The 16,698-nt window shown below is 44.9% G+C and overlaps 1 protein-coding gene across 1 annotated transcript in view; it reads right to left on the reverse strand.

Moving 5' to 3' along the window:
• LOC124594348 (sodium/hydrogen exchanger 9B2-like) overlaps positions 1-16,698 on the reverse strand; it is a 207,714-nt gene that overhangs the window by 51,572 nt on the left and 139,444 nt on the right. The window contains exons 6-8 of the mRNA XM_047132716.1: positions 9,350-9,525; positions 6,084-6,190; positions 2,055-2,219 (exon numbers count right to left, since the gene is read on the reverse strand). Coding sequence (XP_046988672.1) covers positions 2,055-2,219; positions 6,084-6,190; positions 9,350-9,525 — 448 coding nt within the window. The remainder of the gene's footprint in view (positions 1-2,054; positions 2,220-6,083; positions 6,191-9,349; positions 9,526-16,698) is intronic.

Genomic DNA, 16,698 nt, shown 5'->3' on the forward strand with positions numbered 1-16,698 from the left:
GGAGAAGACGAGGAGGAGGAGGAGGAGGAGGAGAAGACGAGGAGGAGGAGGAGGAGGAGGAGGAGAAGACGAGGAGGAGGAGGAGGAGGAGGAGGAGGAGGAGGAGGAGGAGAAGACGAGGAGGAGGAGGAGGAGGAGGAGAAGACGAGGAGGAGGAGGAGAAGACGAGGAGGAGGAGGAGGAGGAGGAGAAGACGAGGAGGAGGAGGAGGAGGAGGAGAAGACGAGGAGGAGGAGGAGGAGAAGACGAGGAGGAGGAGGAGGAGGAGGAGGAGGAGGAGACGAGGAGGAGGAGGAGGAGGAGGAGAAGACGAGGAGGAGGAGGAGGAGGAGAAGACGAGGAGGAGGAGGAGGAGGAGGAGGAGAAGACGAGGAGGAGGAGGAGGAGGAGGAGGAGGAGGAGGAGAAGACGAGGAGGAGGAGGAGGAGGAGGAGGAGGAGAAGACGAGGAGGAGGAGGAGGAGGAGGAGGAGGAGAAGACGAGGAGGAGGAGAAGACGAGGAGGAGGAGGAGGAGGAGGAGGAGGAGGAGACGAGGAGGAGGAGGAGGAGGAGGAGGAGGAGAAGACGAGGAGGAGGAGGAGGAGGAGGAGGAGGAGGAGAAGACGAGGAGGAGGAGGAGGAGGAGGAGGAGGAGAAGACGAGGAGGAGGAGGAGGAGGAGGAGGAGGAGAAGACGAGGAGGAGGAGGAGGAGGAGGAGGAGGAGAAGACGAGGAGGAGGAGGAGGAGGAGGAGGAGGAGAAGACGAGGAGGAGGAGGAGGAGGAGAAGACGAGGAGGAGGAGGAGGAGGAGGAGGAGGAGAAGACGAGGAGGAGGAGGAGGAGTAGGAGGAGAAGACGAGGAGGAGGAGGAGGAGGAGGAGGAGGAGAAGACGAGGAGGAGGAGGAGGAGGAGGAGGAGGAGGAGGAGGAGGAGGAGAAGACGAGGAGGAGGAGGAGGAGGAGGAGGAGGAGAAGACGAGGAGGAGGAGGAGGAGGAGGAGGAGAAGACGAGGAGGAGGAGGAGGAGGAGGAGAAGACGAGGAGGAGGAGGAGGAGGAGGAGAAGACGAGGAGGAGGAGGAGGAGGAGGAGGAGAAGACGAGGAGGAGGAGGAGGAGGAGGAGGAGGAGAAGACGAGGAGGAGGAGGAGGAGGAGGAGGAGAAGACGAGGAGGAGGAGGAGGAAGACGAGGAGGAGGAGGAGGAGGAGGAGGAGAAGACGAGGAGGAGGAGGAGGAGGAGGAGAAGACGAGGAAGAGGAGAAGACGAGGAGGAGGAGGAGGAGGAGGAGAAGACGAGGAGGAGGAGGAGGAGGAGGAGAAGACGAGGAGGAGGAGGAGGAGGAGGAGGAGAAGACGAGGAGGAGGAGGAGGAGGAGGAGAAGACGAGGAGGAGGAGGAGGAGGAGGAGAAGACGAGGAGGAGGAGGAGGAGGAGAAGACAAGGAGGAGGAGGAGGAGGAGAAGACGAGGAGGAGGAGGAGGAGGAGAAGACGAGGAGGAGGAGGAGAAGAAGACGAGGAGGAGGAGGAGAAGAAGACGAGGAGGAGGAGAAGAAGACGAGGAGGAGGAGAAGAAGACGAGGAGGAGGAGAAGAAGACGAGGAGGAGGAGAAGAAGACGAGGAGGAGGAGGAGAAGAAGACGAGGAGGAGGAGGAGAAGAAGACGAGGAGGAGGAGGAGAAGAAGACGAGGAGGAGGAGGAGAAGAAGACGAGGAGGAGGAGGAGAAGAAGACGAGGAGGAGGAGAAGAAGACGTGGAGGAGGAGAAGAAGAAGAGGAGGAGGAGAAGAAGAAGAGGAGGAGGAGAAGAAGACGAGGAGGAGGAGGAGGAGAAGACGAGGAGGAGGAGAAGACGAGGAGGAGGAGAAGACGAGGAGGAGGAGAAGACGAGGAGGAGGAGAAGACGAGGAGGAGGAGAAGACGAGGAGGAGGAGAAGACGAGGAGGAGGAGAAGACGAGGAGGAGGAGGAGAAGACGAGGAGGAGGAGGAGAAGACGAGGAGGAGGAGGAGAAGACGAGGAGGAGGAGAAGACGAGGAGGAGGAGAAGACGAGGAGGAAGGTTTGAGGTGCTTACGTCCTCTACGTCGAGCCCCTGGCTGCTCCAGGAGATGCAGGACACGAAGGCTGCAGAGACGCAGCCCAGTGGCCCCGCGCCGTCGAAGCCGATGGTCTCGCTGCCGAAAACGGCGAGCATGCCTCCGCCCAGCAGCATCAGCACCCGCAGCGGGATCACGTACGGCTGTGGGCAACCGCCAGCGGCTCGCTCAGTTTGTACGTCTACTGCGCTCATGCTGCGTCTTAATGACTACAAAAGCACTTACAACGGGCTATTAACATATTTCACTGCGTCTCTGACCTAACTGCTAGATATGTACCCGAAGGTTTTGGGTTCGGTCCCAGATCAGTCCTAGAATGTTATCTGCCACGTATCACTCCATCTCACAACGTTTGCTGCTGCGAAAAATTCTGTTGTTCGGAGTCAACGTTAAACTATACGCTGGATAAGTCAGTTTACAGGTCATAGGAAGGCAATGGCATTATCACCTCTATGTCTAGCAAAGCACTGGGACGTTCAAATCAATCTTCAGATTGATGAGAACTTTCCAGGATGAGATTTTCACTCTGCAGCGGAGTGTGCGCTGATATGAAACTTCCTGGCAGATTAAAACTGTGTGCCCGACCGAGACTCGAACTCGGGACCTTTGCCTTTCGCGGGCAAGTGCTCTACCAACTGATGACAACTTTATCTCAAGGTTGCGAAAGATCTCTTTTCTTCGTATTTTGAATTCTTTTATTCTTAAAACATATGATCAAATCGATTTTGTTGGGAAATTATTCTTTATACTTGAAAACCACGTTTCAATGGAAGTGCGCAGACGCCCACTCTAGCCGCTCTCGGCACTTGGGCCCTTTGCGACTCCTACTGATATCTCTTTCTCTGTGAAGCTATTGTAACATTCTAGGTCGAAGAAAATGGCGACGTAAGTCCCCTTCAGATGTCTCGATTGTGTGTTTTCGTCAAAACTGGGTTAAAAATCCGGTTATGGTTACACTATCAGAGGAGTTCAACGAGTGACAATCTACGGCACCATTACTGTTCTGGAAGTTTAGGTAAATGGAAGCAAGCTGAGGTGAACGGGGAACTGGATACTTTTGATCATAAGCCATCGCTAAAGAGAGGTTATCAAAGTTATTGCTGATACGTACAAACATCTGACACGATGATCTGATGGAGCGAGGCCTTTGAGCCAATCCGCGTAACAACAATGAAGCAATGAATTCATTAATTTGGACTTATGATCCTAAACACATATTTGCGACTGAAAGTCATCCAGATTGATCATAATCGGGCATGTCATTTTGACGACGGATTTAAGGATGTCATTCATAACATTTGTTTATTTATTTATAGTCTAAGGCAACATAATAAGTTGATTTACTGTGCCTACGTTTTCAAGTGACCGCCAGTTTGAAATGCACTTCAGGAAATTTGACTTTCGAGGTTCACGCCACAGAGAATTTAATTCAGATAATTTACATATGTTTAATTTTGTTTACAGACCTGTACTTCATCCTTAATCATGCGAACTGTTTAGTTCCGGTATCGGCGCAGAGGTATTTTGGCCGCCATTTAGTGCTGCATAGCTAGGTATGTACTTTTGTGTGTTAAAAAAGATTTGTATGAAAAAAATTTCTTACAGGAAAAAATGTTGCACATGAGCATAAAATAAGGCTCCAAGATTGGAAAACTCCTTATATCAATCGACGTACAGGGTGTTTCAAAGATTTTGCATCAAACATTTATGGGTGACAGATCGCATCATGGGGAACAACTTTTGTTCGAGGCAGAATGTTCGCTAACATTTCCTGTTGACACAGACGTCTTTTATAACTGATTATGCCCCTGAAAGGCGACAGGGCGTAGGCACTCTGTAGCGTTTATGCGCAGCGTGTTTCCTTTAGTCCAGTCACGTGCTCTGCGTGGAAGGGGGTAGACCGAGCTTCTAAAATGTCTATTTCCACTTTGTCACACTCATTCTTAAGGTTTTCTTGTTGAAAATTATTGCCAGTTGTTTAGGGCAGGCATTCTGCAGACGCAACATCCGTTGTTAGTAGACACTGCTAGTTCAGTGAAATCTCGTTATCCCTGGCTGGCGAATTCAATAAAACGACACCCAGCATGGAGAGGGAGGCGTCAGCGAACTTTTTGTCTGTAACAAAAGTTGTTCCCCACCTCTAGACGTTTCATGCAAAGATTTTCAAACATCATGTATATATGCCCAGGAGTAAGTAAGTGTACGGTTCCTGTGTGAAGGCACTATGAAGATAGAATCTTGATTTGTCGAGGTTGTAAATACTAGTGACTACGTGTCAATAAAAATTGCTTTGGATGTGTAATGCACTCGCTGTAGCGGCAGGGTACATAGAAGCAGTGACTTTCTGTGGTTACGGAGCTTCACGTTTAGCAACCCATGAATTTTAATTTTTTGCCCGACTCATTCTCCACACTAAAGAAACGAAACTGAGATAAGTATGTGGTGCGGTTGTAGGCAAAGTGGGTTTGGAAAATAAGCAATCATTGGCTTCACTAAATCATAACGGTGTAGAGGTGAAGCAGTAAAAGATAAACAACCACTTGTTTGCGTATGTGCGCAATTGTGTCAAGGCAACTGTGTCACTTTTCACGTTCGTTTCGACTGAAGCACCTAGATACCGTTCCCAGCCACAATAAGGTTGCCAGGTGCGTTTACAGTCTGAAAACAGGAGGTATTGTAAATGAGAAGCCACTATAACGACTTCGGAAATCATTGAGAGCGAAAGGTCGGCACTGGTTCGGAGCCCAAGGTGAATTAAAGTCAAGTCGTGAATTCGTGGGCACAATGGTACGGAAGCATTTAAATTTTCATCGGTAAAATATGCGTACTATTGAACAGCTTAAGGCGCGAGATTAAACGCAATTTTACTTTGCCATTCGACTGGAAGTGCTCATTAAAGGAAAGGAATATGCCTTAATCATGAGCGATGCAGATCATTTTTATTTGAGTACGGAGATCAGTTAGCAGAATATCCAGTAGTGTTGCAAAAATAACCATTCAGAGTGTTATTACTTTGAGTTTTTGGGTTTACTGAATTATATTTTTTAAAGATGAAAATGGTGCATTACGTTCACCTGGGGAACACTTTGTTGCGTGCATAACTGAGAAAACTGCGTATATACAACATTTTAAATGTCTATTTCCTACAAAATGATGCAAACCAGCACATTGCACGTTTATTTATGGACGCCGTTAATGGCTTGTTACGAGGCTGGGTCATTTCAAGCTTTGGCAACATCTCTTGGCTCCAAAAACCCTTAAGAGGTAATCAACCAAGAAGTGGCTAAAGTTGGTAGAGAAATGCGGGAATGTGTATATGAGAATTTTCAGTAAATGCTTGAAAACTGAAGTCAAGATTAACTAAATCACTGTCTAGACATACTTAAATCTTAATATGCATGGAAGCGAAACGCAATTACGATTTTTTAAATGTAATAAAAATGCTATTTCATAAAAAAACCAAGTCAGAATTATCCACGTCATAAACATTCTATTTCCGTTGACCGGAGTGAATATTTGGAAACACCACAGGAAAAGACACCTGACGACTTAGCACAAGAAATTGGATGTATGTGCTGCCTACAAGGTGAACAAGTAATTTTTCTGAAATGGTTCCTTTTAGTTTTTAGACAATCACCTATATTCTGTAATTTCTACCTTAAATATATGCTCACTGCTATATAAATATTTAGTAAATACTTAAGCAATAATTTATTTAATCAGCAGGCAGTAAAACTAAAATTTTTTACCTTTCTTCCACCACTATTACTGCGTAATGGCGCATACACTGGTATATAATAATAATATTTAAAACATTACATTAATGTATCTAGCATATCTTGCTTGTAATAAAATGTATAATATTGGAGATTAACAATCAGGAAAGAATTTCTATAAAGACCAGTTTTTCAATTGCATTACTAACTCGAAAGTGAGCACAATTTGACCACAAAAGGACTGGTTTCTCAAGGATTATCTCTAGTGCCGTACCCAAATAGCATACTCACATCGTCTTTCTCGGGGATGTACTTGGCGAGAATTCCCCAGACGATACCGAAGCCGATGCCGCCAAAAACAGACACCGGGCCCTGCGCAATCTGATACGCCAGACTATCTGTGAACAAACGTTAACAAACTGTTTCCAGACTGGCTCTTTCACTCTGCAGTGACTCACGACCCATACTCAAAGCTTCAGGTCTCTGCTTTCTGAGGACAGGAACTGAGTCATGCCTGATTTGCATTGCAAAGTAAGGTTCTGGTTTCGAATCCAGATTCAGAACACCGTTTCAATCTAACTAATTATTGTGACAGACTTGACAAACAAGGGAACACAGGCAGCTAAGCAATGTGCTGTATCTTTACATGGTTAAATAACAAATATTGACCACACTTCTATAATACACAACTGTGTTGCGAGTCTGTATCCCTTTATATATACTGTGTGTGTGTGTGTGTGTGTGTGTGTGTGTGTGTGTGTGTGTGTGTAATTACTTAATTGAATTCAACCAAGGTTTTTTGTTTTTTTTTCCAACTCCTGACATATATGCTGGCCTGCTCGAGAGGTTATAGTACAGATAGCATCTGTATGCCTTGCAGGGGCTACATGTGCAGATGGGCAAAGGGGGTGGGGAGGGGGGGCTGGAGATTAAGTGAGAGACGGGGAGGGGAGGGGAGGGGAGGGGAGGATGTTGTGGACAGACAGAGGAGAGGAGGAGGAGGAGGTATGTGTGAATTGTGTGCTGGGTGCATAGATAAGTGAAACTGTGGGAAAAAGATGCTAGTATATTATAAAGAATTATGTATGTATACATGTACATTATGTATTATGTTCCACATCTCCTACTGAATAACTAGATTTATTTCAACCAGTCTTGATACATACACAACTTACGTTCTGGAGAGAAGCATACAGGTGGGGGTGCAGTTGAAAAAGGGGATGAAACAGAAGATTAACTCTGGGATATCTGGAGCAATTTCAGCCAAATTCTCTGCACACATATAATTTTTATTATTTGTGTACAGATAATGTGAGTGTGACATACCGCCGGGGGTGTGAGTGGGAGTAGAAAATCGTGACGTGTAAAAATATTAGTTAATGAACGATATCAGTATCGAATCCATAGTTTTAGTCGTCTCTTGGCTCACTGGTGACTGGCGCAATGACGTTTAAGTCCTAGGGGTGAGGTAGTGACAGGGGTGCAAAGACATGTGCACAGCAGAATATCTGTGTAACGCCTTAATCAATGTATACCAAACTTGGCACAGATATCGCTTGTTATCTGAAAAAAAAAAAAAAAAAAAAAAAACCTACTGAGACAGGAAGACAGCTCTAGTAACCTATGGCTGAGAGTGAGGTCGAAGAACTGTGAAACAGAAGCACAACCAACACTTGGGGGCAATTTCAACAATTTTCAATATACAAGTGACTCATTACTTCTGTGTCGCGTTGTTTTAATCCCCACTCCTACCTGTGCAGGTCCAAGTCCTACAGGTTATGATCGGAAAGAAGGGTGACATGTAAAAATGTTAAGAACTTCAAAAGTCTTTTGGTATTTCTTCCTAGTTTAGTTGACGGGGAATACTTTAAAAGTATTAAGTACACTCTGTGTCTTATTTGTGTTGTTCAATGCGTCAACTAGGGCGCAAGAATACGCACTGCGTACTTCTTACCCAGGCAGTTTCCTCAGGACTGAAATGAAACGATGGGACGAAATTTTCTACAGAGGCAGATGAAATGTGTACAAATATGTGTGAAATGTGATAAATACGTGACAGATATACTGTATACACGCGGGCAAAAAGCCAGTATACAAATAAAATCCACGAGGATCTAACAGCGCCAGTGAAACCTTTTTGGCTACATGAATAACAAATTTTTTTGTATGTGACGAGCTTAGCAAAATATTTCTACTAATATGCACAGGATGAGACACAATAGCAGCACTGGTGGCTGGTGGATATGGAGCGCTTCTCTACTTGATTGTAGCAAGCGTTTCCAATACAGCAGCACTTTTAAACATGTGTAACACGAAACGTGGTTTGCTGCGCAAAGTACCGTCAACCGGGTATCTTTTGACCGATTTTCAGATTCGAATGTGACTGTCATGAATTTTTAACGTCTGTGATAGTTATCGTAGTAAACATAGGGACTTGTATGAAAGATTTACACACCCGTTAGTACAGTACATTTCCTTAAATGCAGAGGAAGTAATCGAAAAAAAAGAAATTTTGCATGAATTTTGGGACACATTAACTGGCCTTGCTTCCACCACAACTGTCAATTGAGCATTCTATTTGTCGTCAATATTTCAAAAATACAATGAAACTTTCACCACCCAGAAATAAATAAATTGATCTAAAGTTTTCCTAAGTGCTTCATTAAGCCTCATAAAAGAAAAAACCTAGTATGATACATAAATTCTGTGATCCATCATTAAAAGTATAAGTACAATGAAAGGTACCAGGATGTTTAGCATAATACCTTCAGTTTCAGCCATTTTAAACCTAAATCCTAGTTTCAAAACATCCGGTGCAGTTGGAACCAAGATTATATGTTCTTTTATCGAGGCATTATCTGGCTCTTGTAACCAAACAAACTTCGTTACTTGTTTCCGGAGATATTTGACATTATGTGCTATACCTGAATCATTGCCTGAGCAACAATAACTTGCGTTTAGAGCAATATATGACATTTGTTTTTGTTAGCTGTAGCCACATTAACAATTACATGAGTTTTCGTCATATACTGATGATAAATGTTTTTTTCTTTCCTTAGTTCCAAACTACGTGTATTTGTACTTCTGGGATGACAATGACCAGTGGTCAAAGTAGTCTCAAAACAGTGAAATCGTGCACACGACCTCAGAAATCGTAACATACTGGTAGATATATGCAAGTGAAGAAGAAACTAATCAGTGATTTGTTTCGAGAATTAATCGAGTAACATGCGTGATACAGTTGAAGACACCAATGGCTTTGCAGTAAAATGATATGGATGAATTTTGCGCAACCTGATTTTAACAGATTTTCGTCTACAATTATAAGTCGCAACAGGTTCATAAACTTTTGCGGAGGAAAATCGACACTACACTGAATCGTGGAGTGTATACTGATGGAACTTTACTACCAAACTATGTATACTAAACACTTAACAGAGACAGCAGAGAGCTGTAAAACGTTTAGTGTCTGAGTGGTCAAAGTAACCACGGCGGTAAATGTATGCCCGGTTTACGGTACTGGGAGTGACAAGCGTGCAAGTTTTAGGGGCACTCACTCTGGGAGAACATGATGCTCTGGACGACGCCGAAGACGGCGACGGAGGTGGCGTCGTCGATGCCGGAGATGGCGATGATGACGGTGGGGATGCCCTTGCTGACACCGTAGCCCTTGGCGCGCAGCCGCAGCAGCCCGGGCACGATCACCGCCGGCGACACCGCCGCCACCACCGACCTGCCGCAGCACAAGACAGCACCGACGTCACCACGCTGCGCTGTGCTGCTCTGCTCTGCTCTGCTCTGCTCTCGCTATCCGCTACTTGTGTTAGAACGTCGCTAGGGCTCTGAATGGGCAACAAAGACGAATCGCCTAGTGCCAGGGGTCTCCAAACTACGGCCCGCGGGCCGAAACCGGCTCTCGAGGGCCGGCAAACCGGCCCGCGTTAGCTGGCCGGACATCCCCGGTATCCGGCCCGCCAAATATTTGAGGTGGTACCTATACTGCCAACAATTGAGTTTCGAGGCCTATCGCGGCCAATACACCGCGACATTGTCGGAGCTCTATCTTTACAAAGCGGAAGGTCATGTTTAAACTTGTGGCTATCCACAATAAACAGACAGACCATGCCCCGTGCGATAGTGAAAAAAAAGAAAAGAACGGTTAACAGACTAGCACAATAGTTTGTGTAATTTTTATCACAATAAGTATGATATGCAGCCATATAAGACATATAGTTGCCCAAATCCTGCCCTTACTTACCTTCAACCTGCAGGTTTACATTACTCATGACGGTAAAACTGAAGAAGTAGCTCAACCATTGAGGTCAACAATAAGCTGTGAAAAGAAACGGAAAAACCAAAGAGAGGTACAAAAACTCATGTTCTGTATGTAGTTTAAAATAAAAATGAGAAGTAGTTCACGCCAAAAGCTTATTCCAGCATTTTATTCTACTCACGAATCTGGTGCAAGTCATTCAAATGGACGCCACTTCGGCGACTAGCCTTAGTAATGAATCATTATGGAACATGCTTCTTAAGCGATGTTTCACTTTCTTTTGATTACGTAGTAAAATACATACAGAATGTGCAATGACATACTTTTTTGTCGATGAAATTCGCCAGAATAAAATACTCCAGAATTTCGGTCAGGTACGTCCACCAATAAAAATTATGTAATTAAATAAAAATCTTAGTCCGTTTCAGTGAGTGCTAGCTATTCCCACAACCTTAGATTTTTGCGATTTCATCTTTCCTTTAGCCTTACACTACGGTGAAATGAAATGTCGTGTGGCTAGGGCCTCCCGTCGGGTAGACCGTTCGCCTGGTGCAGGTCTTTCAAGTTGACGCCACTTCGGCGACCTGCGCGTCGATGGGGATGAAATGATGATGATTAGTACAACACAACACCCAGTCCCTGAGTGGAAAAAATCTCCGACCCAGCCGGGAATCGAACCCGGGACCTTAGGATTGACATTCCGTCACGCTGACCACTCAGCTACCGGGGCCGGACTACACTACGATGTTCATGGAGTGCTAGGGTGCTTTAATCCCACTAGGTGGATCTTGGCCCTTATGACTTCGTGGAGGAGTCCATGTGGCCCGCGGACTAAAACGTTTGGAGACCCTTGGCCTAGTCAAAGAACTTATCTAAACTGTAAGTGCACTGAGACAGAGCTGTAGCTGGCCGGCCGCTGTGGCCTAGCGGTTCTAGGCGCTTCAGTCCGGAACCGCGCGACTGCTACGGTCGCAGGTTCGAATCCTTCCTCGGGCATGGATGTGTGTGATTTCCTTACGTTAGTTAGGTTTAAGTAGTTCTAAGTGACTGATGACCTCAGCTGTTAAGTCCCATTTTGCTCAGAGCAATTTTTTTGTTTTATTCATTCTCCTGACAAGTCATATTTGCCATGTGGAATATTTCCTATTTCCACTCTTCAGTTGATTAGGTCCGATGTCAACAAATGAGAAAATAAATGCTTTATTAACAACGTTGTAAGTGACCTACCGGGAAAGTTTGTCCAAGTGTGAATAAGAAAGTTTTTACAAGGTGATTCCCGCAAAGAAGAAAACAGCCACCTGCCACTTATAATAACTTGTTAGCTTTTTCCCCAGTACTTTACATAAGCAACAAAAAATTTAACATAAACGTGAGTAGCCGTCTGAAAATGAACCCGTCTGCTCGAAAACAACAACGGCGCTATTTGTTTATGCAAATAACATTATTAACAGTGGTTGGTCGCTGTTTTCTTTTCTGCGGGAACCAGCTTGTATTTTGTACACAGCCAAGGTCTTAAAAATTTCAGTTTTCGATTAAATAGCAGGAAGAAAGTCTTTAGTCGAAGTGTCATCAATACTGGGGCGCTATGTGTTATTTGTGAAAATACAGTTATGGAAGTACAACATTAGGTTTTAAGTCAGTAGAACTGTAGTCAAACCACTTCTCATAGTGTGATCAAAAGTATCCAGACACCTGGCTGAAAATGATGTACAAGTTCGTGGCGCCCTCCATCGGTAATGCTGGAATTCAGTATCGTGCTGACCCACCCTTAGCCCTGATGACAGCTTCCACTCTCCCAGGCATACGTTCAATCAGGTGCTGGAAGGTTTCTTGGAAAATGGCAGCCCATTCTTCACGGAGTGCTGCACTGAGGAGACGTATCAATGTCGGTCGGTGAGACCTGGTACGAAGTCTGCGTTCCAAAACATCCCAAGTGTGCTCTATAGGATTCAGGTCACGACTCTGTGCAGGCCAGTCCATTAGAGGAATGTTATTGTCTTGTAACCACTCCGTCACAGGCCGTGAATTATGAACAGGTGCTCGATCGTGTTGAAAGGTGCAATCGCCATCCTCGAATTGCTCTTCAACAGTGGGAAGCAAGAAGGTGCTTAAAACATCAATATAGGCCTGTGCTGTGATAGTGCAATGCAAAACAATAAGGGGTGCAAGCCCCCTCCACGTAAAAACACGACCACACCATAACACAACCGCCTCTGAATTTTACTGTTGGCACTACACACGCTGGCAGATGACGTTCACCGGGCATTCGCCATACCCACACCCTGCCATCGGATCACCACATTGTGTACCGTAATTCGTCACTCCACACAACATTTTTCCACTGTTCAATCGTCCAATGTTTACACTCCTTACACTAAGAGAGGCGTCGTTTTGCATTTACCGGCGTGATGTGTGGCTCATGAGCAGCCGCTCAATCATGAAATCTAATTTTTCTCACTTCCCGCCTAACTGTCATAGTACTTGCTGTGGATCCTGATGCTGTTTGGAATTCATGTGTGATGGTCTGGATAGATGTCTGCCTATTACACATTACGATCCTCTTCAACTGTCGGCGGGTTCTGTGAGTCAACAGACGAGGTCGGCCTGTACGCTTTTGTGCTGTATGTGCCCCTTCATCTTTCCACTTCACTATCACATCGGAAACAGTGTACCTAGGGATGTTTAGGAGTGTGGAATCTCGCGTACAGACGTATGACACAAGTGACAATCACCTGACCACGTTCGAAGTCCGTGAGCTCCGCGGAGCGGCCCATTCTGCTCTCACGATGTCTAATGACTACTGAGGTCGCTGATATGGAGTACATGGTAGCGCAATGCACCTAATATGAAACGTCTATGTTTCGAGGGGGTCCGAATACTTTTGATCGTATAATGAACCTCTTAAATTTTGGAATTCCAGAGGGACGAACAGTTTGCCCAAAGACCATGCCGCATCTACTAGCACGTGTTTGAGACTTTTAGCAGCTGGCTCGTGTATATGAACATGGAACAGAGTACCGTCAACACAATAGCACTGGAAACGCATTTTGTGAAAAAACAGCACATTTTTCATTTACACTCTTACATTCTCGCCACGGTTACTCAGGCCATAGTAATGGATTTTGTGCTTCTTGATCTTTACCATTTCCTTTGATTTTGTTTCGTGACACTATACTACTAAACCATGACATCATTTACTTGCCCTTTATTGGAAACACGCGGTGATGCTACAGTAAATAATTACAGGGGTGGTTAAGTAAAGCTTGTCGTACTGTCAATGATTTCAAGTCAGTTCTTCTTCTACTATCAATCCCAATTTTTTGCCGATTTACAGTACGCCAATAGAACCGTCCCCATTCCCAGGTGCAGTAATATTGTGGTCGACCACTAAATAGCAAGCGTCTGGACTGTTTTCTTCCACCGAAGGAACCAAAAAGACTTAGAAGTTTCACAACAGTGTGACAAAGAAAGGTCTACACTGCCCATAAGTGTATGAATGTTTTTAAACGAAAATTTTTTCAATAGAGAAAAAGTCGCATCTATTGAACGAGGAAGTAATTTTAGGTGTTATTTGGCACTCAGAAAATGAGAGAAAGTAAGAGTTTGCTATCTGCTGCCTTCTGAGTAATGTTAATGTGTTTGTATGAATATACATTCTGAAACAAATAGATGTCTTTTTAAATTTTTGGACGACATCTTTTCTATTCTTTCATTTCTCAGCAGAATGGAAGGTTTATCAAAGACTTTTATCAAGAACATCATCTATTAATTTTGTGTTGATCGTTAAACACTATTGTCTTTGCTAGTGTCATAATTCTGTTACTATATTTGGCTTCTTTTAAGACGAGTGACCCATTATATGGCTCTGAGCACTATGCGACTCAACTGCTGAGGTCATCAGTCGCCTAGAACTTAGAACTAATTAAACCTAACTAACCTAAGGACAGCACACAACACCCAGCCATCACGAGGCAGAGAAAATCCCTGACCCCGCCGGGAATCGAACCCGGGAACCCGGGCGTGGGAAGCGAGAACGCTACCGCACGACCACGAGATGACCCATTATAATCTCAGTCACCGTTCAGGTACAAAACTGCAAAACAGACAGCTCTCACAACACGGACGATTTTGACTTACATGTAAACAGGCGAAACTCAGTACAGGAATAAAATGCTAGCGGTACGCCACGAGTAATCGATAGAAACACGAAAATCACTCGTGTAAAAGGGGCATTAGAGATGAAGTGCTGGCCCGGATTGGTGATGGAAATTTGCTCTCCCCTTTGGAAGGAACCAGCCCATCATTCGCCTTGAGCAAGTTACGAGAATCGCGGAGAATCTACATCTGGAATGAATCTTTACTCTGCAGCAGAGCTTGTGATGATTTGATATTTCCTGTCGTATCGAAACTGTGCCGAACCGGTACTCGAACTTATGATCTTTGCCTTTCGCAGGAAAGTTCCCTTTGAATGAGCTATCCTAGCTAGACTCAGAATCTGCCCTCACAGCTTTCCTGCCGCAAGATCATCATCTTTCTTCCGTAAGATCTAGTCCCGGATGGTATGCAGGAGAACCTCTGCAAAGTTTGGAAGGTAGGAGAAGACGTACTGCTGGAAGTAAAGCTGTGAGAGCTCAGTCGGTAGAAGACTTGCCCGCGAAAGGCAAAGTTCCCAGTTTCAAGTCTCGATCCGGCACACAGATTTCATCAGCCATAAAGTTTCAAACCTAAATCTACACTGCATAAAGAAATGGAGAGGAGCAGCTAACCACTTTGGAATTACCAACAATAAACAGACGACGAAGAACATAGGCAGCAACGAGCAGCAGAAAACTGCCACGGGGTTGCTGAGCGCGATCGCTAGCAGGAGCAATCATCGACAGGAAGCAGCTAGCACCGCATAAGATGTTCAAAGTTACGTGGTATTCATCCAAACAAATGGAATGACTACTGTGCAGCACTGAAGCACACCTACATTAAGACTCGTCATTTTTCTTATGAGACAGAGAGGCGAGTGGTATACTGATATCTATCTGCTCTTCTAATGAATGACTGGTTCATCGGCCAACCAAGCGAGCATTTTAGTCAGTTTCCCACTTTCATCTAGGAAAATGACTAACTGGTATCCACTCAGTTCGAATAAGAAACCAGCATCTTAATCTTTCATTCACTTTTGAAATTAGGAAAGTGGTACTACATCGCGTACATAACAATTTTAAAATAAATTTGAATAAAATCATTTTGAGTGTTAGGCGGCGTCTTTTTTTAGCAGTAAAGCAACTATAAAGCTACATTTCAACCATCTTTTGCAACGGTAGTCTTCAGGGCGATAGACAGATGATTGTGTTCATCTACACATATACATTAATACTCTGCAAAGCACCTTGCATACCAGCGTCACGTCCCTTTTCCTTTCCATTCGCGTATGGTTCGCGGAAGGAAAGATTGCTGGTAAACCTCCGTGTGGGTTCGGGTCTCTGCAATTTTATATTTATGGTTTCTTCGCGAGGAGGACCAGTGTAGTGGTTCACTCTGCTTGAGCAGTAGACTATAACGTGGTGAGGACGCCTCTGGATGTGTGTGTCACAGCAGCTAACTGAGCGTCTCCGTGACGCTTTCGCGCTACTAAATGAACCCGTAACCAAATGTGCTGCTCTTCTCTCGATATTATCGATTTCCTCTATCAAACCAGTCTGGTTCGAATGCCACACTGAAACAATATTCAAGTACTGGCCTAACAAGTGTTTTGTAACCTACTTCCTTTTTTGATAGACTACATTTCCTGAAGATTCTTTGAATTAATCGCAGTCTGGCACCCGCCAAACTCGCGATTAATTTTATTTGGTCGTCCCACTTCAAATAGCTCCTTATGCATATTCCTAGGCGTCTTATAGAAGTAACTGCTTGCAGTGATTGGACTGCAATTGTGTGATCATACAATATGGGGTCTCTCTCCGTCAGTAGTTACATTATGTTGAGGGTCAATTACCACTCCCTGCATCAAGTGTCCATCCTTTTCAGGTGTTACCAAGCGAGGTGGCGCAGTGGTTAGCACACTGGTTTCGCATTCGTCCGGCCATTCAGGTTTAGGTTTTCCGTGCTTTCCCTAAATCGCTCCAGGCAAATGCCGGGATGGTTCCTTTGAACGAGCACGGCCGATTTCCTTCCCCATCCTTGATACAATCCGAGCCTGTGCTTTGTCTCTAATCACCGTCATGTCGACGGGAATTTGAACCCTATCTGACTTCCTTCCGCAGGTGTTTCTGCATATCGCTACAATTTTCTACCATCTCGACTTCTCTGTACACAAGAGAAACAGCAAAAAGCCTCCTGGAACTTCCGACGTTACCTGCTAGATTATTTATATATAGCGTGAAAAGTAATGGTCCTATGAAACTCCCCGGGGGCAAGCCCGAAGTTACTTTCACATCTGAAGACTTCCCTCCGTTCAGAACAACATGCTGTCTTCTGCTTGCTACAAAGACTTCAGTCACACAGTCGGTCCAATATTCCATATGCTCGTATTTTGTTCATTAGACAGCAATAAGGAACTGTATCGAATGCCCTTGGGAAGTCAAGGAACACGGTACCTACCTAGGCGCCTGTCTCTACTGATTTATCATTATATATAACTTC

Source organism: Schistocerca americana, chromosome 2 (genome assembly GCF_021461395.2).
Source record: "Schistocerca americana isolate TAMUIC-IGC-003095 chromosome 2, iqSchAmer2.1, whole genome shotgun sequence".
In the NCBI taxonomy this organism is placed as follows: Eukaryota; Metazoa; Arthropoda; class Insecta; order Orthoptera; family Acrididae; genus Schistocerca; species Schistocerca americana.